The sequence below is a fragment of the Pundamilia nyererei genome, unplaced genomic scaffold (assembly GCF_000239375.1).
Source record: "Pundamilia nyererei isolate P.nyererei 1_Seehausen unplaced genomic scaffold, PunNye1.0 scaffold00060, whole genome shotgun sequence".
In the NCBI taxonomy this organism is placed as follows: Eukaryota; Metazoa; Chordata; class Actinopteri; order Cichliformes; family Cichlidae; genus Pundamilia; species Pundamilia nyererei.
In genome coordinates this window covers 3,217,811-3,240,249 of record NW_005187461.1, presented here as the reverse complement: position 1 = coordinate 3,240,249, position 22,439 = coordinate 3,217,811, and the positions used below count along the sequence as shown (strand labels likewise).

The 22,439-nt window shown below is 41.9% G+C and overlaps 1 protein-coding gene across 6 annotated transcripts in view; it reads left to right on the top strand.

Annotated features, from left to right (window-relative positions):
* Nucleotides 1-22,439, top strand: part of mob2a (MOB kinase activator 2a) — a 53,124-nt gene that overhangs the window by 28,886 nt on the left and 1,799 nt on the right. For 3 of the 6 annotated variants that reach the window (XM_005734884.1, XM_005734882.2, XM_005734881.2), the window contains exons 2-3: nucleotides 17,839-17,999; nucleotides 19,418-19,511. In XM_005734884.1, coding sequence (XP_005734941.1) covers nucleotides 17,839-17,999; nucleotides 19,418-19,511 — 255 coding nt within the window. Of the gene's footprint in view, nucleotides 1-10,259; nucleotides 10,319-11,427; nucleotides 11,744-17,080; nucleotides 17,392-17,838; nucleotides 18,000-19,417; nucleotides 19,512-22,439 lie in introns of those variants that run through there. The other 3 variants (XM_005734883.2, XM_005734879.2, XM_005734880.2) reach the window with 3 other exon arrangements.

Sequence of the window (22,439 nt, the reverse complement as noted above, 5' to 3'; positions counted from 1 at the left end):
TCGCAAATTTTCAAATGTATATCGTGATAAATATTTTTGGTCACATCGTCCTGCTCTACTTGGTTGGTTTTGTAATGTGTGATGAAAATGAAGGCGTGTTGAATAACTGTCAGATTGTTTATTGAACTCAGCTGAAGGAGGAGGAGGAAAAACAGCTTCATCAAAAGCATGGCTTTACCAGTTTGATCTTCTCTCCAAACTGGTTCTTCAGTGATGAAACCATGACTCAGTGCCAGACAGTCCCTTTGTCTGTGTCACTGAAGTTGTTGCGATCTCCTGGGAATAATCAGTGCATTAGAAACACAGTAAGGGATTGTGGTACAATATCATCCATGTCCAAGGTGCCCAGAAGAGAGGAAATAATCCAAACAGGTCAAAAATCCCACCCAAAAATTCCAGTGACTCCTGTAGCTTCGAGTCCTGATGAGTCAAATAAAAAATATGAATACTGTTAATGGGAACAAGTAAAAATCAATTTAAATGACAAACGGCCACTGCACAACTGGAAAAAGCATATTGTTTTTTCTTTGTGCAGTTTTTTTTCTGTTTGTTTCTCACTAGTTTTTGAGGCTTTCCTCTGCACATGTCCAGTAGGAGACGTCTTATCACCCAGCATCTTAATGTGGAAAGAGATATTTGAAGAAATGAGGCATAAAGGGGTATCTAAACAAGGACATCTGCTGTTTAATGAGTTCTTCTGGGCTTAATTTCCTGACAGTGTAACCTGACGTCCTCCATATAAACATAACTACACATCGTATTGACGCAGAATCCATTTTTTGCGGTTGGCCCGTTCAGCACCGTTGATGAGAGAATAACTGTCATCATCTCAGTATAAGCACACATAAATGTCAGTAAATTCTTGGAAAGAAAATGCAAAATGTGCTAAGAAGTTTAAAAAAAAATTTAAGGGACAAACATATTTGTTCCTGGAATAAATAAACTGAACACAACAAGATTGGGTGATGTCAGCCAGTTACCTAGGTTACGCTGTACATTCACCACAGAAGTCTAAATCTGCCGTTAGTCAGTTCACATGTTAAGCAAGCTCTGTCCATCTTGCCTTAACTGACTGTCCTCTACATTCACCTGCCCTCTAGTCACTGCAGAGGGCAGAGCCTCACACAAGAGGCTGGTTGCATAACACAGTCTGTGTGTGTGTTTCAGAAGCAGCCCTGTTCTGCTGGCTCAGGAGGAGTACAAAGAGATGGCCTTGCACTAACCTCACCTCCGCATTTAGATTCTCTCAGTCAGCAGCACACATGCTTAAATCAAACACCATTCCACCACTTCGCAGGTTTTTTGTTTCTGAAGTATCCTTTTCCAGTTTGTGGCAGCGAAACAATAACAAGGTGAAGACAGTACTCTCCACGTTACCTATCAGTGCAGTTTAGACAAATGTTACCCGAGAGTGTTTGTGTGTGTGGCAGCAGGTGCCCTGTAGGCATCGGAAAACGTGTTACAGCTGCATGGTGGCCCAATTGGCAAGTGGATAATGGCTTCATTGTGTTGGCTCAGTTTCTCGGTTGGTCAGGTGGCAGGAAAGGGGCGAGACAAATTTCACTACCAAAACAACGTGTCTGGAGGCTTTGTACAGGCTGTAAAGGTGGCGGGTTGTTGCAGAAGCAGCCCACGTCTTGTGTGTTTAGCCTCTGGCAACAACAGACCCATTTGAGTGGAGAGGGGAAGTGCCTGGGCGTCTCATTTCCTGTTTGTCAAGCTTGTCCCATGCAGTTGTGAAAAGGGAGGGGTGGTCTGGTTCTGTCTAATTGAACACTGAATTTGGTGGTCAGTAGGTAAGACATCCTTGTTTGTACTATTAAAAATAAAAAATAAAATGCAGTCACATGTATGGCTGTGTAATTGGCTCTATGCTGCAGTGCCTCTGGAGGCTGAGTCTCCTCATTTGTTTCAATTAACTGCTATCTGACATGTCGCTGTTACCAAAGAGAGAAGACGAGGAAAAATAAGCTTCATTAAGATTAAAATTTCACACCTTAAAATCAAAGCATCGCGCTCAGATGTAGGAGTCGTCCACAGAGATTGATTATTGGACAATCAGAGGGTGGAAACTGTGGCTCCCGAGAAAGCAGTGGTGCTGCAGAGTGCTGACTCCAGTTTGTTCTGAGGCAGCATTCATTTAAAGGTTGTGTGCCAAACAAGCACTCACCTCAGATGCCCTTTTTGTAGCCATAAAGCTCTTCTGCTTGTGATGAGCACAATGCCACCAAGACGCACACAGTCACGCACACACAGTCTTTTGTGAAGTCTTTTGTGTTGCGGACAGATGTGCTTACTTCACTGGCAACCAGCCCATCCCCCACGGTGAGAGATGATGTCACTGCATAAGCTCATCTTCCCAGGTGGTAGATGGATCCTCCCCTGTTTACAGCCAATCAGAGGCTTGTTTACACCTGAATCCCCTGGCACGGAGACGAACAGACACGCTTTCTTACGTGGCTCTGTAGTCATCTGCTGATCTCATCTCACTGAAAAGGTGAAATTAGTCTCAAATGCGTCTCACCACAGCTCATCCTTTCACTTGTATTCTGCGGAGGAAAACCCAAATATTACTGCTCATCAGTGAAACGGCTCCACTAGCATCTATTGATTTGACCTGTCCTGTGTCTTCTTTCCTTCAATCTCTTTTCTTTCCTTGTTCTTATACTGGCAGCAGCTGCCTATGCCCACATCCTTCTCTTTTTCATTGACGTGCCACGAGGATGCTGAATGGAAAAAGGGGAGATCAATCTTTATGTACATTTGCTTTCAGTGCGTCAGTGTTTGTGTAGCTCAGTAAGATTGTGTACATGTATTACTCTGCAAACACAGGACATGTCACGGAGGTTTTTTGCTATATCTGAAGTCGTCTGTGAAATGCCCTCAAATAGCAAAACATGAGTAGCTTTGTATTTCTGTAACATTTGCTGCCTTTCTTTCCCCTCCTAAATCCTCCTGTCCTCTCCTTTCCTCTTCTCCTATAGAAGCACAGACGGGCATACCAAGGCTGCCTCCTCACTACCATCACACTAACATGTGCGCACTGTCTTTTTCCTCTTGATTAGCCACCAGGGATGGGCATTTACAGACATGGCTGCGTGATCTTCTGTCACTGCGAATCATCGTAACAAAGGTCTTTGGGTTGGACGCGGTTACATTCTAAACAAAGTGCAGCTCGGTCCGAGTCTTTCCGAGCTTCTGCAGTTTAGTCTCAGAGCTGTTGTTGTTATGATGGGATGTCCGTAAAAGGCGTTGCTGGTGGTTAAAACCTCCCTGCCTTCTTTCCAAGTATCTTCCTTGGAGAGATCAGACTTCCTCTCTGGGCAGCAGAGCTGTTGCACAAACACAGTCACATGTTACAACGCTGTCTGTACACCTCTAAGCCGATTAGATGTTAAAATGCGCACATCAAAGGTTTAAAATTGCTCATATTTTCCAGCCGCCTCGTTTTTGCTTTGTAAATTTGTTGGCTTCCTTGAGTCACATGCTTCTTTTCACCTTTTTGTGAGCTCCTGGGTGTGACTGCTTCCTACAACTTCATCACTCCCACAATTAATCGGGCTTACACAATGGACCAGAGTTTCCTCTGCTATCAGATGGTGAAGAGATCTCGTCTAGTCATCAAGGAGGTGGATGTTGTCTCGTTTTCTTCTTTCTTTCTTTTTGTGCTTGTCCTCTCAGAGCTTTTTGGTTAGATTAATAAACTTCCTCTCTGCTTAAGAGTCTGTTTATCCTTTGTTTTTGATGTTGTACCCATATCCCTGAGTTATTAGGGATATGAATTATTACCCTTGGCCTCCTCATTTGACCCAGCAACTGTTTTGATAATCAGAGCAGCAGATGTGAGTTGGCTGATTTAAAGCCAGCCAGGCTCTCGGGGGCTTGTTGTGACTACGACATGTCAACTATTGTACAACACGCACTCTAGCTAATGGATGTGTAACAGTCTGTGGAGACAAGTGTTGGAAGAGCATTTCTCAAAGTGCTCATGTTACTTACTGAGCTGAATGTTGAAAACAAAGAAAGAGGAGCGATCCTTTCAAATGGACCCCTCAGACACTCGGCAGTCGCACTACCTGCAAACCTGCCTTAAAGATGGGTTAAATGGTTCATTTCAGACAGTGGATCACAAACTGAGAGGCAGCCCAAAAAAAACAACTCACAAGAACTTTTTGAGTTTATGTAACATTCATGGGTTCACTTGAAGTAGTATTTTACCCCTGAAAACCCCACTATTGTCTATAGAAACTTTACATTATAATAACAAATGTTTAAATGCATATATACATATAAATTGTCAAGAAAATGGACCAGTGTGAGAGCCCAGGGGGCAAAGCACAGATAAGTATGACTTGTTCACTATTTATTGGTGGCTACAGTTTACCAAGTTTAGAGCAGGTCTGCTATCTCCACGGCCCCCGGGTTAAAGAGCAGAAGGACATTGGCCAGGCTGGAGAAAAAAGCAAATGAAACAGCAACATACCAGACAGTCTGACGGAGGAAATTGAGATCTTTCCTCTGGGAAATGGGAAGGGTTTGGGGGGGAAACCCTTCATTTCTCGTCTCTGTTTGTGTCTGTGTTTCTCTCACAGGTTGGGGAGGATGCAGTGATATACAATATACCTAGAAAGAGATGTCTGTCTGTGTACGTGTGCATTAACAGGCAGACTAATGCGATATGGCATTGGATTTTTAACAGCAATACAGATCTCATCAGCTGGTTTTTAAGGCATTGTTGTTAGTGTCGTTTGAAATTTCTCTTAGGTATGGCACTGTGTCATACCTGTCTTTTATGTAGTTCAGGTTTCGAGCGTTTCTCACATAGTTGTCACATTTACCTTTCCCACGTTTCATCACTTCAAAAATTGATGATGTAAAATATGTCAACCCAGACACTGAAGCAAACGGGCTGCTCTGCATCAGTAAGTCACTCATTCCTCGTCGTCATCTAGTTTTCACTCCGAAACCCAATTACTTGAGCTTAAATGTCCATTTTAAGGGAACATTCTGTGCTTTCAGTCAGTATGTGGTGGTGCGAGTCTGTTCCTGGAAGCGCTATAGGATACGTGCGTCCACATTCCCCTCAATAGGAAATGTGTCTAAATACCCTTACTTAGGAGTTAATGAGCTGGATCAGAGCAGACATGCACAGCCCTGCAGCAAAAAGCAGAAGGCTACCCAAACTGTGCAGAAACCCCACACTCTGCTCTTTACCCCGTGCATCATTTTTACTTTTAAGAGTCACCAACAGTTTCTTCACTGCTTTGCGATATTTCTTTTCATTTTGTTTTGCCAAAGCCTGTTTCTACTTTGTTTCGTTTTTTTAAAGGTCCATTCTAGCAGTTTCATCTCATTTTGTTGTTGTTTTTTTTTTTCTTTCTTTTTTTTTCTTGGAACCCTGAAAAGAGAGCTCTGTTCACCCCAAAGCCCCGTGGTCTACCCAATCATACTCCACCCTTCACACATATATCCTGTGCAAACATGGGCGTCACCTCCATCTTATTTCCCGCAACCTCCTCTTTCCATGATGCTCTTTCTTCTCCATCCTTCCACCTTATTCTCTGCTGGCCTCCCTAACACACACACACACACACACACACACACACACACTAATATACAGACTACTACTTGTGCTCCGACGCAAACAGCAGCTCAAGTCTGACCACAGCTCTTCTTTATGTTACAAGTTCCCCTTTTCTTGCCTCATCCTGCCCAGCTTTACTGAAAAGTTGTTAAAATATTATTCCCCGTGTCCTTTTCACACTATATTTTCTTTTATGTTCATCTTACTCAACCGACACCAGCAGTAGTGGAAACTAACTCATTAAATTTTATAGTCTTCAAAGGATGCTGGCATCTGTAACGTCAGCACAGCTATGGTTCGGTTTCAGGTGTCAAAAAAAAGCACACAGAAACTTAACACACACATCTAAGCATCCACACCCAGGGATGGAAAAGTGGAGTGGAAAACTGTGTCTAGCTGTGAGGTTGTGTAAGTTTCAAACAATGTCTGCCTTGAGAGGTCTTTTTCCAGTGGTGGGAAGATGCCTCTCAGCTTCTTCTTCTTCTTAGATGAAAAAAGGAAAAAATGCATTTCTTTGCGTTGTCCGTTTCCTGGTTTGATGCAGCTGTTCGTTGCCAGTAGATGGCAATGTTGATCTCACACCCAAGTCATACCTGTGTGGTCCTCTTCTCTCAGCCTGTGCACTGCTTGTTTGTTGTTTGTTTGTTTTGTTTTGTTTTATTTAAACTGTAACCTGCTGCTAATGTTTTGCTTTAGTTCAAAAATGTTCTGAATTTTATCTGCAGTCGGGGAATCATTAAGATAAGTCTGTGCAAATTCCTGGATGCAAACAATCGCAGGAAAAGAGATTTTTCCTGGTCTTTTTTCAAGTCTATACGGGGTTCTGGGAACATGTGAAGGAAAGCTTTTGTGTCTCCAGCAGTGCAAAGTTGTTACATTTGCACATACCTACATTTTTACAATGTTTAAGTTTATATCTAAGTGTTCCAAAACTTAGCCACATTCTCTTGGTTCTTCTTGATGAAGGAGAATCTCTTATAAGCACCATTTTATAGATTATTGCAGGTCATCTGTCTCTCCTTCCTCTAGACTGTTAAATTTAAATAAAAAATTGAACATGCCATGTCATTTTAAGCCTTGGAGGTTGTATTTTTGTGTCTGTGTTTTGAGGGGCTCTTTGTGCGCTGTTACACTTGACAGACAGGCGTTTGGCTGGTCCAAATGGTGAAGTGCAGGATAGATAGAGACTCTCCCCTCCTAAGGAATGCAGGGAGGAGGAGTGCAGCGGGCAGCCAGGGCATGCTGTGACAACCTCCCACATGATCTAAACTCTTTCACTCTTTGCTTCTTCTTCTTGCTTTTAACTGTTATTAACACTTTTTCTCTTCTGTTTTTCCCCTTGCGTCATTCTCTGCAGCTCAAACCTCTCACTTTATCACTCTCACTAATCTTAACTCCTTGCTCATTCCCATTTCCTAGTCTCTCCCCCCACCCCCACCCCCCCAATTTCATCCATTTCTCTCTGTTTCATTCTCAGTCATTTCTCACTGACATAATCCACGTAGCATTCATGTCGGTGATTTATAAGGATTTGGATACGAATCTGGAATTTCTCATCTCATGTCTGCTTCTTGCTGAAGTCCTGTCTTCCTTTATCTTTAAACAAGAAAAAACCCGTCCTGTCTATTACACTCTCTCTGCTTTCATATTGAAATCAACTCGGTGCCAAAGGTTTGTAGCAAAATGTCTGAACTCCAGACTAAGCTGACTTGTAACTCGCTTACAGATGCAGCAGCAATTGATCAGACAGGTCAAGTTCTTTGATGCCATTGCTGTTTTTAAATAGAGCATGAAGTTGGAACTCTATTATGTTTGTGCATGAAGTGCTCACATATACCTCCCAAACAAGAATGTCCAACTGAACTGTGAGCCAGAATCGAATGCTCTTGATCTCCTTCAGTTCAGTCTTAAAGTAACTCTTCTCTTTGTTTAACAAAGCTGTGTTTGCAGAAAGCAATGACATGTCTTTGCTTGTAGCCCTTCCCCTACAGGAATGTAGAGCAAAGAAGAGATGAAGCAAAGGACACGAGAGCATATGTGCAAAGATTCACAGGCATAAAGGTCGAAGGGAGAAAGTGGTGAGCAAAGACTAGTTAGTCTCTGTAAGGGGCTTGCTGAATTATTGTAAATGTTTAATGCCGTGTGCTTCATATGAGTAGCAAGTTGAGATGGTGTTAAAAGCACAGCTGCTTGTTGCACTCTTTATAAGCCCAAAATGGTCTGTAGCAAGTAGGTGTAAGCACTTTCTAGCTGATCGTAGTCATTGAAGCTGCCTTTTTTGGCTGGTGTTTGCACAGACATACAGACCATACGTGCCCATTTAACTCCACAGTTTTGCAGAAGAAAAGGGAGAAAATTACCAATGTTGAATTTTGGTTAGTAGGGAGGCATGGTAGCAGATGCTATATTTTTATTAAACAGATTTTCTTCTGCAGTTATGTACTGCAGGCCAGGTCGCTGGGTTCATGGTCCAAAGTGTCTCCCTGGCCCTGCTGACCTTTATCCGTGCCTATAGAAAACCCCCCAGGCTCTAAAGACCTTCAGTCTGTGCTGTTGTTACTGCCTAAGACCTTACCTAAACACAGTGCACACTCCCACATGCCCAGAATGCAACACCAACGGGTCATATCGAGCAACTTGGAACTACTGTTTCCGATTCATTTATTTTGGGTTTTAACACGGTTGGGTCCCTGTGCTGTTTGTCATTTTGACCCCAGCGATGATTGGCTGGAGATTCGCTGTGGCCTGACCAGGACTGGTCTGTTGCCAGGCCCCAAGGCGCATCTGCTATGGTCGTGACTCATGTAGCTCTGGCCTGGAATCAGTGTTTTCTTTGTTTTAAATACGTGGAATTTGTCCACTGACTTTCAGACTCAACCTGTTGAGCCAGCTCCAGAGATCGCTGTTCACAAACATGTTTTATCCAGAATCTTGTATTCCACTTTAAAACCTTTTAGTGATAACGAAAACTTTCAGCAGATTTTAACACATAAATATGAATTTTCTCTATGCCTTATGCATTGTTGCTCATAACGTCAATGCTGTGGTGAATGAATATCTTACATTTCTTACAGTGCTTATTTTTCTTATCTGTTGGTCTGATCAGTTCTGACTATAATTATCATGCTTAATGTTGTTGTTTGGGGTTTTTTACCGACATCACATTAGGGCTTCATTAGGCATCTGTCAGTATCAGTGATGTCGGTGTTTCCATAAATTGCCTCTGTTTATTCTTTTATTTTTTTCCACAAGCGTCCTGTTTTGTAATTAAATCCAATCCTTTGGTATCTCTTAATCAGGGTGGTCGTTTTTGATTAGTTTAACATCCTTCAAGCAGCTTCCAGGTACTGATAAAGTCAGTCTTTCTGTGGTTTTGCTTGTTAAACTAATCTGCAAATTGTTGTTGCTGTGGATTTTACATCCGTAACCTTTTTATAGTGGAAAAAAGTTGCTACACTTTCTCAAGAACTATGCCTTAGCCACAAACAAATGGATGTGTGTTCAGAGAATAGAAATTTGATCCTGTATCTGCATTACTGGCAGGTCATTACAGGACTTGGCCTTTTCTATCCAACCTTTCCTGTGAAAGCTTTGCTGTGTTATTAGTAATTTACAGCAATATCTGTTTTGTTGAAAGCAGGTAGCCTTGTCTGCGTATTTGAAGGGGAGGACGCTAGCAGGGAGGGAAGAGTAAACCTCTGTGTGAGAGACAAAGGAATGTGGCAGTTGGTTTCCATTCACGTCAGACGTTGCATAAGAGAGGTCCGACTTGTGCATCATCAGAATCCAAATGGTCACACAGCGCTGCAGACTGCAGTCGTGATCACATATCGCCCGTTTAGTAAAAGAAGGGTCTATTTTAGGTTAACAAGCTCTGCCTCCTCTAACTTTTATCCCCGATTCGCTAAACGTTTTGTTCCCACAAGCGATTGTCGAGGCCAAGCGCTCAAATGATGTTTTCTATTTTCAGTGACCACTTGGGTCCAATAGTTAGAAGCAAATTAGTGGAAAGTTCCTCAAGCATGGGATTTCCATTATAGCGACACACTGTTTTCTCATGATTACATGTAACACTTTAAACAGCAATATCACACTGTGATAGACCACATAAAAATGTGATTTTAGTGTTTATGATGTCCTGTAATACCTTATTATAAAATTTCTTTTTTTTTATTTTTCATCATTAAAATGACAGCAAAAAGGGAATGAAGAGAATGAAACTATTAGCAGTTTGAAGAACTTCCTGAAATGACAGTAAACACAAGCAGAAAATGACCAAGAATTTGATGCAAACTTGCTGTGCATTTTGCAATATTTAGAACTTTTTTTTAAAATCTTCCTGAGACCTGTAGACTTTTGATAATGAGCTAGATACAACATACCGACCACAGCCCCAACACAAACTACCCCCACGTCTGATTATATATCCCCTTCTTACCTCTTGCTTACACAGTGACTGGTTAAGCTGCTCACTTATTTGTTCCTGCTTACTCACCCTAAGACAGACACCCATGCCCCCCACCCTTTTATTTTTTTAAACGCTTTCTGTAGTCTTTATGGTGAGGCATGCTGATACTATTATTAGCATCTTAAGAACAGAGTCTGTGCCCTGTTCTGGTCTCTGTCTCGCTGTCTCTCTCCCCTCTTCCCCAGACTCCTCACAGCTGGTATCGGGGCCAGAGCCAGACTCCGTGTGCACCCGTAATGTGGTATGCAGGATGTGGGTGCAGAAAGGTGCCTATCCTACTCGCTGTCTCTTAAAATTTCTTTCTATTTTTTTTTTTTGATCATATAAGGGTTACCCATAAACAAGTACTACATATTCCTTACACACTCTGACAGTCTCATTCATCTTGCTCTTACAACTGCATTCCCCAACTCAAGGCATGCACATAGCGCTACAGAATCCCATAGATTTGTGTCCATGCATGAATCTATACTATAGCCGGGCGCATGAAGTTTTGTCTGAGGAGACTGAGCAAAAACAGACGGTAAAGGAGTGAGGCGGTGAAATGCGCAGAGAGAGAATAAGAGGGCTCATCTGTTGTAAGGCAGTAATTAGAGGGAAGAACAGCGAGGGAATGATAGCTTAGTAACACTAGTTGTAATCTTCTCATGAATGGAACACCTTCCACTTGTCTGTGTTCATTTACACTAGCACATTTTATACTTAAGTGTTGCCGCTTCAGCTCTCTACTGATAATTTAATTAGAATTTATATCATACATGTGCTTTAAAAAAAAAAATCTCAAATAAGAAATGCAAAGTAACCTCCAGATGTTTTTTTACAGATCTCCTTTTGGCTTTTAAGCAGGCTTTGTTTGATTGGCTCACTGGTTCTTCAGCTTTTATAGCATGTCTGAACTCGCCTGACTGCTGCCAGCCTATCATAAATTGACTCAGTTGAAGTTCAGAATGAACAGGAGGAATGTTGCACAGCATGCAAGACAATTAAAGTGAACGAAGGTTTTAATGGTTATTTTAACACAGAAATAAATGTTTTTTAGCTACACTTGCAACGCTTTTCATCCACAATTTTCAATGTCGGCAGATGAGTTTGAGCATTATTTAAAATGCATATATTGGTTTTAGTTATATTTGCACCAACTTATTTTGTGAAAGTTAACAACTTTAAGCATACATATGCAGTATCACTGTTGTAAACCCAGAAACGGTCATGCTTGTGTAAATCAGCAGGTATATAAAGTCTAGCGACACCTTTTTATTGTGTTTGTCGTTTACCTGTGGACCACCTGTTGCTACATTGTAACTGCAATTCTGGGGAAAGGCTGAACCACGTCCACATGGGCAGACACTGACGTCACCACACCCCACCCCTTTTGCACGTTTCTTCCCCTCTGTGATTGGACGAGAGCACTAGAGGAGGAGCGCTTTTCTGTAAAGTGTGCTCACAACGGTTTTTTTTCTCTACCCTACAGTGAGTCACAGCTTCTCATAAGTCCCAACATAGTGTTTTTACAGGCAGACTACAGCTTAACAGTATTAAGGAGAGACTCTGACATCTCTCTTCATGTTTTAAGCTATGGTCAGAGACTCTTACTTCTTTTCTGTAGATAAGAAGGTCATGCACCCTCAGAAAAACTCTAAAACCGGACTAAGTTGCAAAATGGTGCTCCAGGCAGTTGGGAAAGTACTAAGGTAAAACTTATATTTTAACTTAAAAGTGTTGTATCTGCTATTCACTTGAGTGTTTCCCCTGCGCTGTTGCTTTTAATGAAGCCGAAGCAGTGGGTTGTTTTAGTGTCGTAATGCTGCTTTTATCGAAGACGCAAAAACCCGCGTCGACTTTGCCTGTTGTTTGTTTTTGTCGTCATATTTCACCGCCTTCTGATTACAGCAGCGCTAACAGTTAAATATGGTTTGTTTCGTTTTTTTTAATTTGTTGTTTTTGTATCTAAAGCTAGAAAGTCTCTAATCTGTGGTTAAATCAAGATAAACTTGCTGCCTCTTGCCTGCAGTAATTACACAAGTATTGGGCTCCTGTGATTCTGGGGTCAGTGCAAATTATCAGGATCACCTGAAAACTAATAATTGCTTTCGCTGCAGCTCTTAGCAAGACTCAACAAGAGCAGGAGAAATGTGACACTATCTTCTCATGCAGTCTAATCAATTATTAAAGACGCCTGTAGTATTTTAACATACTTAATTGTGTTAGTCACAGAAAATAATTACCCCCTTTTTCCCTTAAAGTAAAAATGAATAAAAGGTCAAATATTTGCCAAAGTTATGTGTAATTAGCCTCTTAATTTATAAAAAAGAATTTTACTGCTATCTACAGGTCATAATATGAAGGCGCAGACTTAATACCTGAGGAATGCCTGACCCCAATATATGGGTTAACAGTTTGTTTGTGTGTCATACAACGTGATAGAGCTACCCCAGTTATAGAGAATAAATGTGTCTACTCTGTTTGTGTCAGAGGCCTACAGTCATTATGACTGTGTTCCTCCAGGGGACAGACAGTCATGTTAATGCTGTGATGAAGGTTCCTGTTACTTTTCAAGTCTTCGGCCAGGTGTGCTTCTCTTCAAGCAGCAGCCCAAAGGGCACATGCCTCACATCCTGTGGTGTTTTGTGAAGATGTGGAGAGGGATAGTGAGGGGACTCCCCACTATTGTAGGTTCGCTTAACATATTCTAGGCTGGATATTAAGAGCAGCATCAGAAAGTGTTGTTGTACAGTATGTTGTCTTTTGCAAGAACAAGTTTTTCTGCTCCGTCTTTCTTGCGAACTCAACCCCCGTGCTCAAGAAATGTGCTGATCACCGAGAAACTACAACCTTAATGTATTTGCGGGGGGGGGGATGGTTTCAGAAATCTTCAGTAAAACCTAAATAAAATTACCCTGTTTGAGTTAACACCGACCTTATATAATCCTATTTCCTCCTTCAGTCACTGATTCAATGCCCTTGACTTAGACGCTGTTATGAGTAGAGGTTAGACAAAAGATTACTAAGATGGCTTTTAGGTATTTATGCCTTACCCGTTCTCGTTTTTCTACAAGTAGATTGATGGTTGGTGATGATTGGTGTCGAGAAATTGTGCTTTATTTCAGTATGTTGCTTCCTATTGTGTTAAATCAATTCAAGATTACACTCACAGGTGGTTAAGTCCCAAACCCTTGTGTTGTTATGATGATGAGGCTCGATTGTGGTGCTCACAGGGGTTCCTTGCATATTTTGGTAGACTGAGAGCCAGTAAATGGGATGTTTGATAGGATAACAAGGAGAAGTTGCTAGAACAGGGGTAGTAGATAGTGTGTGTGTGTGTGTGTGTGTGTGTGTGTGTGTGTACATTTACATATGTTTAGGTCCGCACCCTGGCTACAGTCCTCATTTACTCATTTGTGAGGCTGCTTTCACCCCCAGTAAAGCTGTTGATTAAGTGGTGACAGCTGCACTGTTGTAGTTTTTGTTTTCTTGTCCAAAAACTAAAATTGGCAAAATATTAAAACTATACTTAACTCTGAATAAGGCAGTACTGACTTAACAAGGATGAACCTCAGGTTTAGTCGATCCTTAAGTCGGTCTCTTTTGTAAGCTCTGTAATGGCTGCTGTGGTGGAGCTTTGGTGCGCTCAGACTGCTTGCTTTTTTCCCTCTTTGTGGTTTTTCAGGGCAGGGTGCCATTGGGTCTATTTAATTTAAGTCCTGAAATAGATCAGCAGACTTGGAGAAAGCTGCTTATTTAACAAAATAGCAGAGTTCATTCACTCTGTTCTGGCCTTATCATTAAATTTCAGTATTATTCCGAGTTTTATCACACTTTTTTAAACTTGACTAGTATAATAATGGGCTTAGAAATGAGAAATAAATTAGAGATGCACTTCAATATATGACTTGATCCTTAAACTATGACGTGTGTTTAAGGTCTGGGCACATAGTAAGGCTTTATTTGCTGTATGACCTCCAGTGGATGCCAGTGCTGATTTGTTTTTTTGGTTGTTGTTGTTTATTTTGTTTTACTTTTTACTTTATATTTATATTTTGTTTAATGTGCCAGTGCATTTGATTTTTTTTTATCAGTCAGATCAAAGCTCTTCATATAGAAAGCAGCTGTCTTAAAGAAAATGGTAAAAATTGTCAGTGTCACCCGACCAGATTGCATTAAAGCGTCCATATGCCACTCGCTGGATACCGCTGTTATCCAAAAAGCCAATTCAAGCAACAGTTGTGTAATATATTGCTCGCCGGGAGCCAAAGGCTCAAGAGGAACATGGGTTTTGTTGAATAGGTTTTCTTTGTTTGTGTTCAGCTCACAGAAAGAACCAGTAAAAACTGAAAATGTTGTTTGTTTGTTTTTCCTTTTTAAAGCATTAATGTCAGTGATTTGGTGATATGGAGATGATTAACTATGGAAAGAAGAAGTCGGCATGTTCTGAATACTCCTCCTGAAGCGGTTTAGTCGCCAATTTATGGTGTTAGAGAAACTACTGTAGTTAATTCTCCAAGATGGTGCGGTAATGTAGCCCCATCCGATGGCACGATTAATTTGAACCAGATTCTGGTAATGAGATGTAGGTACGCCAAAAGCAAGTCCAAGAGGTTCCTCCTTTTCTGTTAGATGAGCCTTTTGTAAGAACCAAGCGTATTCAGGATTTATTTGGCCCACAGTCAGAAAATAATCAACAGTTAACATTTGCACGTCATGTATATGCATGTTTGGCTTGGTTGATGCTCACATGTCTACACAAACAGTCTTTCAGACCAGATAGAACTTGCTTCTTCTAGTTTTTCTTTGGTGGGATCAGGCTCACGACACAGCTGTTGTCACCAGCTGGGTTGTCTGTGAAAAGGAAAAGGGGGCTACTGCTAGGGGTGTGTGTGTGTGTCTGCGCGCGACACACACAGTGCATTTTCTCTGTACTTTTGCTCTTGTACAAGAGGAAAGGTAGTGAGAGAAGATGGCTTGATGGTGGGGGAGGTGGCATTGCTGGGAAAAGTGAAAGGGTGAGAGTGGATAACGGATGGAGTTGAACAGCTGTCGGGTCAGTTACTCCACAGCTCTGCAGCATTGAACTTTGCCTAACCTGTATAACAGCCCTATTTCCTTTTTGTTTTCATTGCAGATAAACACCAGCAGGTGTTTCTTCCTGCTTCTCGCCAGCCACTCGTATATAAATCAGGTTTAAATGTATCTCTCGATTATGAGGCCATATCGTGGACCTGCTTCTGCTGGTGCCAGGCACATGTTCCTTTTCTCCCCCACACTCCTGACTTCTGGATTGCCCTGATCTGCCCCTGATCTGGCGAGGAGAAAGAGGCATCTGATGCCTTTTATGGCAAAAACTTGCCTTGGAGAACATTACCAATCAGAAAGTTGTGTGAAGGGAGGAGTGCTGGCAAAGAGGAAGTTTTCTTTATCCTAAAATAAACTAATGGCTACAGACCATCACCTCCCCTTATCCTCAAATATTCGTAAGAACTGGAGGAGGCAATTGTGTGGGAAAATTATGAAATTACAAAAAGAAAGGCAGGAAATGGCTCAGTGAAACAATGTTTTCAAAAGGATCATTTCACAGGACTTGACCAGTTGTTCTGAAAGGCTTAGCAAAACCTTTGAAAAGTTGTGAGAGCTTATGGTATCCAAAGATGAAGCTCTTTTGTCGGGAAAAGCTTTTTCACGTGATAGAACATGTAGCTTACAGCGCAAAACCACACAGACCACATGAATATGTCTGTGCCCTCATGAGAGGGAAGGGGGGTATTTTCTGTTTGTTTTGGCTAGAGGAAGGAAGCAGATGGCAATAAGGAGATATGGGAAAAAAACAAGCACTTGAAGGAACTTTAAATGTGAAAAAAAGATTGGCAATTAAAACTGACTCGGTACAGTTCATAGTGTGGGGTAAATTGAAAGCTGGTTGGGCAGGACAATCAAGAGTAAGTCTAGATAGTTGCAGCTTACAGTTGCACTGTACCCACGTCGTAGATTCAAAGTACAGTGCAAATGGTGCTGTGAGGAGAGAAGGATGGGAGGAAAGGACAGAAAGATGCCTTAAGACGCATGAGTGGAGCAACTGGTGAAAGTAGCCTGTCATTAATAATTAACCATCAGCGTGTAATCTCCAGTGTCTCTGTGGTTTTACTTTTGTTTTTTCTAAATGATGCCAAAACAAGCTCAGGTACTGCCTGACGGAAACATCCGAATAATTTCCCAACAAACAAGAACCTTTAGCACCTTTGCAACCTTTGGTGTGTGTCTGCGAGTGTGACTATGCAAGTGTGAGTCTTTCAGTGTTTTCAGACTCATCCAGAAGACAGTTTACAGCTAAGCATTTGTCTGACAGATCAATTAGGAGACAGTGAACATGTAAGGAAATGGGGGCGGGGGTGTCTTAAACATTTACAAAGTAAAAAGCTCCAGGGCTCTGTATCTGTCTGTATTATGTTGACATGCCTTTCCTTGTTTGCTGAGGTGGAAAGCTGGGCGATGCTTCCTGGAGAACGGAATTAAACAGTGAAAGGCTTTTGAACACAGAGCTCTGGCCAAGAGGCCTCGTGCTTTACAGTCCAGTCGTGTTTTGAAAGTGTTTATTAGTTCCCATGGATATCAGCTGGGCCTGTGTTGATCTTCCCTCCTCGCTCCATTCCTTTCTACTTCTGCCTGCTCTCTTTTGCTCTTCTTCCATGAATTTAATACCCTTTTCATGCAGAAAAACCAGCCAATTAACTTTCCTCCTGTAAACTCCAGTGGGGTGAGCTGTGAACAGGAAGTAAAGGAGAGAAGGCAAGAGCCGAGAACACATTGATGGATCATTGTGTTTGGAGGTTGTGGAGAAACGAGGATGAGGGGAATTTGCAATAAGTTCAAGAAGGCTGGAAATGAAGGTCAGCAGTAGCACAATAAATTTAAGGAGCAAACTGAACCTCCTTTGTCCTTCAGCAAACCAAAACAGCGTAGCACTGGCAAGTAGGAGCGAAATAAAGACACATGTATAATCGAGAAGAATAATAGTCTTTACAGGGTGTGGAAAGGCTTGAATGGAATAGCAGATTAAGCTGGTTATTATTGGTCCTAACTTTTAAAATTGTGAAAAAGGAAGATGGGTGGACAGTTGATTGCGCAAAGTCTGCTGCTTGTTAAGATTTTCAACCTTTAACCCAGGAAGGCAGTGCCTTCACTGAGCAGGAGCTGAGGGAAGAAAGGGCTCAGCCCTGGGAACTCTGGCAGAGTGCAATATCACATTGCAGCGCTAAAACTAACAGTGGAAGTACAAGGAGCTGGAGATGGCTGCCTTTATAGAAGCTATTCTACAAACATTCGGTATTGAGCCAGAGTTGGAGGATAGGTACAGTAACAAAGGGCTCTTTTGTTTTGTCTCTTTAGGCTGCTGTTAATCAAACGATGGAAGAGTCACAGGACGTTTGTGTTTCGTAACTGATATTTTTGCAATCTGTTATGCATTGGATGCATACCAGTTATTTTATGCTGACTTCCCTGTTTATCAGTGGAATTTTACTGAAGTACTAACTTGGGCTGTTTTGTTTCTATATTTACTGTTGGCTTATCATTTGACCAGCTCATCTTGAAAGGCTGGTTGTAGAATATATGTGGGGGGTTTTCAGCAGCCTGAGCAACTTTCATTCTTTACAGACTCAAACTAAACTGTAGTTTTACAGCTGGCATAAATCTCAGGCACTTTTAAATTTCTTCTCCCGCTTCACTTTATCTTGTATTTGCCTTATCGGCACCCTTATCATTTTATTAATCTGCCCTGTTGTCTTCTATATTCCAGGAAGTCCAAAACGAAGCCAAATGGAAAGAAGCCACCAGCAGAAGAGAAGAAACAGTACTTGGAACCAGAGTTTACGAAAGTCCGCGTGGTGGACTTCGACCTTAAGGAGTTGGTGGTGCTGCCCAGAGAGATAGATCTCAACGAATGGCTAGCCAGCAACAGTGAGTGCCTTTGACTGTGGTAGTCGTGACAAATTTGAACAATAGAGTTGGACACTTGTAGATGCTCGGCATTTAAAAGACATTTAGTGAGGACCGTACTCATTGATCGAGCTTGGTGTTTACACCCACTTGTAATGTTTTCTCGGGGGCTTGGAATTGCTTTCCACATCTATATGCGCTTGTCACTTACCTGGATATAACAAGTAGGACAAGGGAGCTAAGCCTTTAACATGATCCAGGCCTGGCACAGTTTAGAGACTGTTCCCAGTGCAACACTACACGCCACCATTTACAGCCACTGTCAGTGCAGCGTGTCAGCCTTTACCAGAATGTATATTTGCCATTATGAGCGTCACTTCTGGAGTTTAGTTAGCTTTCTATGACCTGGCAGCTGGATCAGTCTCAGACTTTCTTTTTGACTTTGCTTTGGTTACATATCCAAACCACTACGGTGCGTGCAGGGGGGTGGGGTGCAATTCTTCTTTCCTTTTTATTTTAGCTAATAAAACACTGTTGCATAACAACAGATGTGATTTCACATGCCGATAAGTTTTTCACCATGAAAATTAAGTTACACAAGCTTGCATGTATCCATCAGTGGCTGAGGTTTAGCTTCCAGGAAACTCAGTTGGGTGGAGCAATGTTTAGATTTTTTTTTTTTCTTTCTTGTAACCAAATAAATAATGATGTCATTTACATTAAATATTTTCCAACTTCAGGCTTCTATGTTGTGCAGGGGGGAAAATGTGTGGGAACTAGTGGGATGGTAGTTTAATCCTAATAGGAATAGCAAGGGATCTACTTCTTTCCTTTGTAAAAATCGGTTGACATTTTGCCTTATTTAGCGTATTTATGTCTCCTGTTGTTGGAGATGATTACATTGGGAGTCCCTCTAGTAGTTCAAAGCTTTAAAAAAACACAGTCACAGAAGACGTATTACTTAAGGAGTCTCATACTACAAGTAAGATGGACGGGTTTTCCTACAACTAACATGCCTTGCAAGCATGTTGACAGTTGAATAGTTTTCTTGAGCCCCTATAGACCCCAGCTTTGCTTTGTTACACTTTTGTGCAAGCGTATAAGGCTGTGCAGGAGTTCTACCTTGCAGCAAAAATACCTGTCTGTTTTAGGTGAATGCTTGTCAAAGCCTCCCTCCCATTCTTTGTGTGAATCAGAAACAAAAACCCTCTTTTGAAGGATGTGATAATTGGAGTTAGTGTGTGCGCATGTGACTCTGACTTCCCACTAAGCATTGCGTATACAATTTTAGGTGTGTCCTCACGAGCCAAAGAAGAACGTGACAATAACATATCTTCTTACGGTCATTCACCCACTGGCATGCCTGTGCATTAGTGTTGTTATAATTCCTGTGTTGTGGATGACCAACAGTCTTGTGCTCTCTCATCTCTTTCCCACAGCAACAACATTCTTCAATCTTATCAACCTTCAGTACAGCACTATCTCAGAGTTCTGCACTGGGGAGATCTGTCAAGCCATGACGGCCTGCAACACGTAAGTTATCGCCCACACTTCTGGTTTATTCATCACTCACCTGGAGAGCCCTTATTGGTTTATTCATCAGAAATCTGGTGTCCTATTGGATAATTCATTAAGGAACGTTTCTCTGGTCAGCAAGGGCGAACTCAGAACCCCGAGGAGGTGCTCGGTCTTCTAACTACCCACACAGTATAGAAATGTGCATATTTTAAAGCTTTTAAGGAGATCTGTTCAGCTCATCTGAAGCTTCGTATTATTTTTTGAATTTATTAGCATGATTGGCAGTTCAAAAATGATCCTTATTTTACACTAGTCCTTCATCCAGGTTCTCAGGTCTGGGAAGGGGGCCTTTAAGGCCACTCACCTATTAAGTCAACTTTTTTTCTGATTGGCTGCCCCTCACAAACAGAAGGTTAGGGCTGCTGTGCTTTGATGTGCTTAGATGTTGCACCCAAGGCATGGCCTTTTTAAGCACTAGTTTTCCTCTTTTCATTATTATCACTGGCTTGCACAGACAAAAACCTGATGTAGTCTGGCAAATGTAGAGTCCACATGCTAATAACTGTAGCCTGGGCCAGGTTCAACTTCAATGCCTTGCAGTCCAGCCTGTGATTTTTGCTGCTGTCTGAACCCTGCTAATATCATTACACTCACATCACACACACATTTCCTTGATTCTCTGATCAAAGTGTCACCAGGATGTCTGCCTTTAATCTCTTGCCATTTGTTAGCAATCGGTTCCAGTCCAGGGGCTGAAATGTGTATCGCTCTGAAGTCACCACACAGGATATTTTTTGAAACTTGTCACGTTTTTAGACCCATACCTTTTGTACTAAACTGGTTTATCACTACTATGTGCAGTAAATTAGGCATATTTTACATTAGTTTGTTTAGGATAATCCTGACAGAGGTGTATCCATCTCATGTTAACACAAGGGGATTATGACTAACTCTTAAGTATTTATTGAACTTGCTTCCCCTGTTGAGGTTTGGTGCAGTCTTTTTATGAGGCCTTGACTCTTAAAAAGAGGCCTTCTTTTCCTCTGTGTCTGCTGAAGGCTCGAAAAACTAGATTAGCCACACTTTGAAAAACCGCAAAAATCACTAAACGCCTCTTAACACATTGTAAGTAATGCAATCACTCAAGCCGAATTCTGAGAGATCGACAAACAACCTGGTGTTTGACAGTAATCACGAGTTCAGCTGTCAGACAATGAAGTTTTCCACTGTTGTCACCTTGAGCTACTGCTTCTAACCCACACCCTGACAAATAAGACAAACATGCTTCACCTGCGGTATTTGAACGGAGGAGGCGTTGGAGCAGATTAACAGGTTTTTGTTTGTGAGTTAATGTCTTGAATATTAAAGACGCAGAGTTGGAGTGAAAATGAAAATAGTCTGAACTCCAAATGTAAGCCCAGCATTTAGGATTGTACCTTTCTCTGCTGCCTGGTGCCCAGCACCCCGCCTTTTCCTGCCTATGCAGGACCTGGCACGCGCCGCCCTCTGTGGTTAAAACTGACTGAGGCCCAGTCACAGCAGCAGCGTCAGTGCCCCTGCCCAAGGGCAGAGCTGAGCACTATTTTTGGAAGAAAATGTTTCCATGAGCTCTGAAGGCACCAGAGCCATTTGGTAACTATTTAGACCCATTTTGTGTAGGTGGGTGGATAGAAGTGCTCACTGTGTTCTCTATACATTGAGTTGTTATAGATGTTTCCAGTTTAGATTCTGTTTCTGAAAATACACCCACTTCTTCAGCATTGTTATAAAAACGTACGTCATTAGGAAAGAATAAAAAAAAACATCCACTCACTTGGCTCGAAGCTAAACATTCACTGTACAGTCAGTTTTTGTGTAAGTCAGTATTTAAAAACAAAATAAAGTGAGGAAGGAAATATATATATATATAACTTCTTTTTCTTCTTAACTATAAACCGAGGACACTATAAAAGAGACAAACTAACGGTTAAGCAAAAGCATATTAAATTTGAAAAGCTGTCTGTGCCCCGTTCATGAAGTCTGACTAAGTCACTGTGTTATCTTTACCATGTCTGCTTGTCTCTGTGTATTTAGCAGCACAGGTATATTTGTAGTTTAGCCCGTCTCCCACATGCACACAGTATTAGACTGTCTGTCTGTTAGTGTATTGTAAGTGTCATGTCCTGCTGTTGTGGTCAGTAGTTGCCTCCTGGAGGATCAGCTATGTGGACACTTTACATTCCTCAGGTTTTGTTATGTCTGCCCTGCTGCCTCCCACAGCCGCACTGCAGACCGCTACACCTGCACTCACATTTTATCTGCTTATTCACTGGCCTCTCCAACTCAGAGATCATCTCTCGTCCCTGTGGTTATTTTGCCATTTCTGTCTCAACATTTCGTCTCCTGACAGCCCTCGAAAAGCCTCCCGTGGCTCATTCATCTATCTCTAAGGTGCCTGCTGACCTCCCGTTTGACCTTTTGTTAACCATGTTTCCAAGCCAGCCGCTTACAATTCAGTTATCTGGGTCAGCCCCCACGGAAATGTTTGCCCAGCAGCAGGACTGACGGGGGATCAGTGTCAGCAAGAGGCAATGTGGCCCGATCAGGAAATTAAAACTCAGAGTCACAGGATCCGCTGTAGCCAAAAAATGTAAACATAATATCTGGGTTGTGCATAAGATTGATGTATCACTTTCAGTCATACAGTGATACTCTGATTAGAGGGCTGGGTTTTTCCTCGATGAGGAAACAAAGCAGGTGATTTTTCATGAGCTAATTGTCACTTGTGTTATTTTATCTTCCTGCTTGCTCGTTTCTGTTCTACCGCATTCAATTAAAAATCCTGCTGCTTACTTTCCGAATTATTAACAATATAGCGCCAAGCTACCTCATTGAGCTACTTAGATCATACACCCCTACTAGAGCATTAAGATCATCTTCCCAGTCACTCTTGGTACTGCCGAG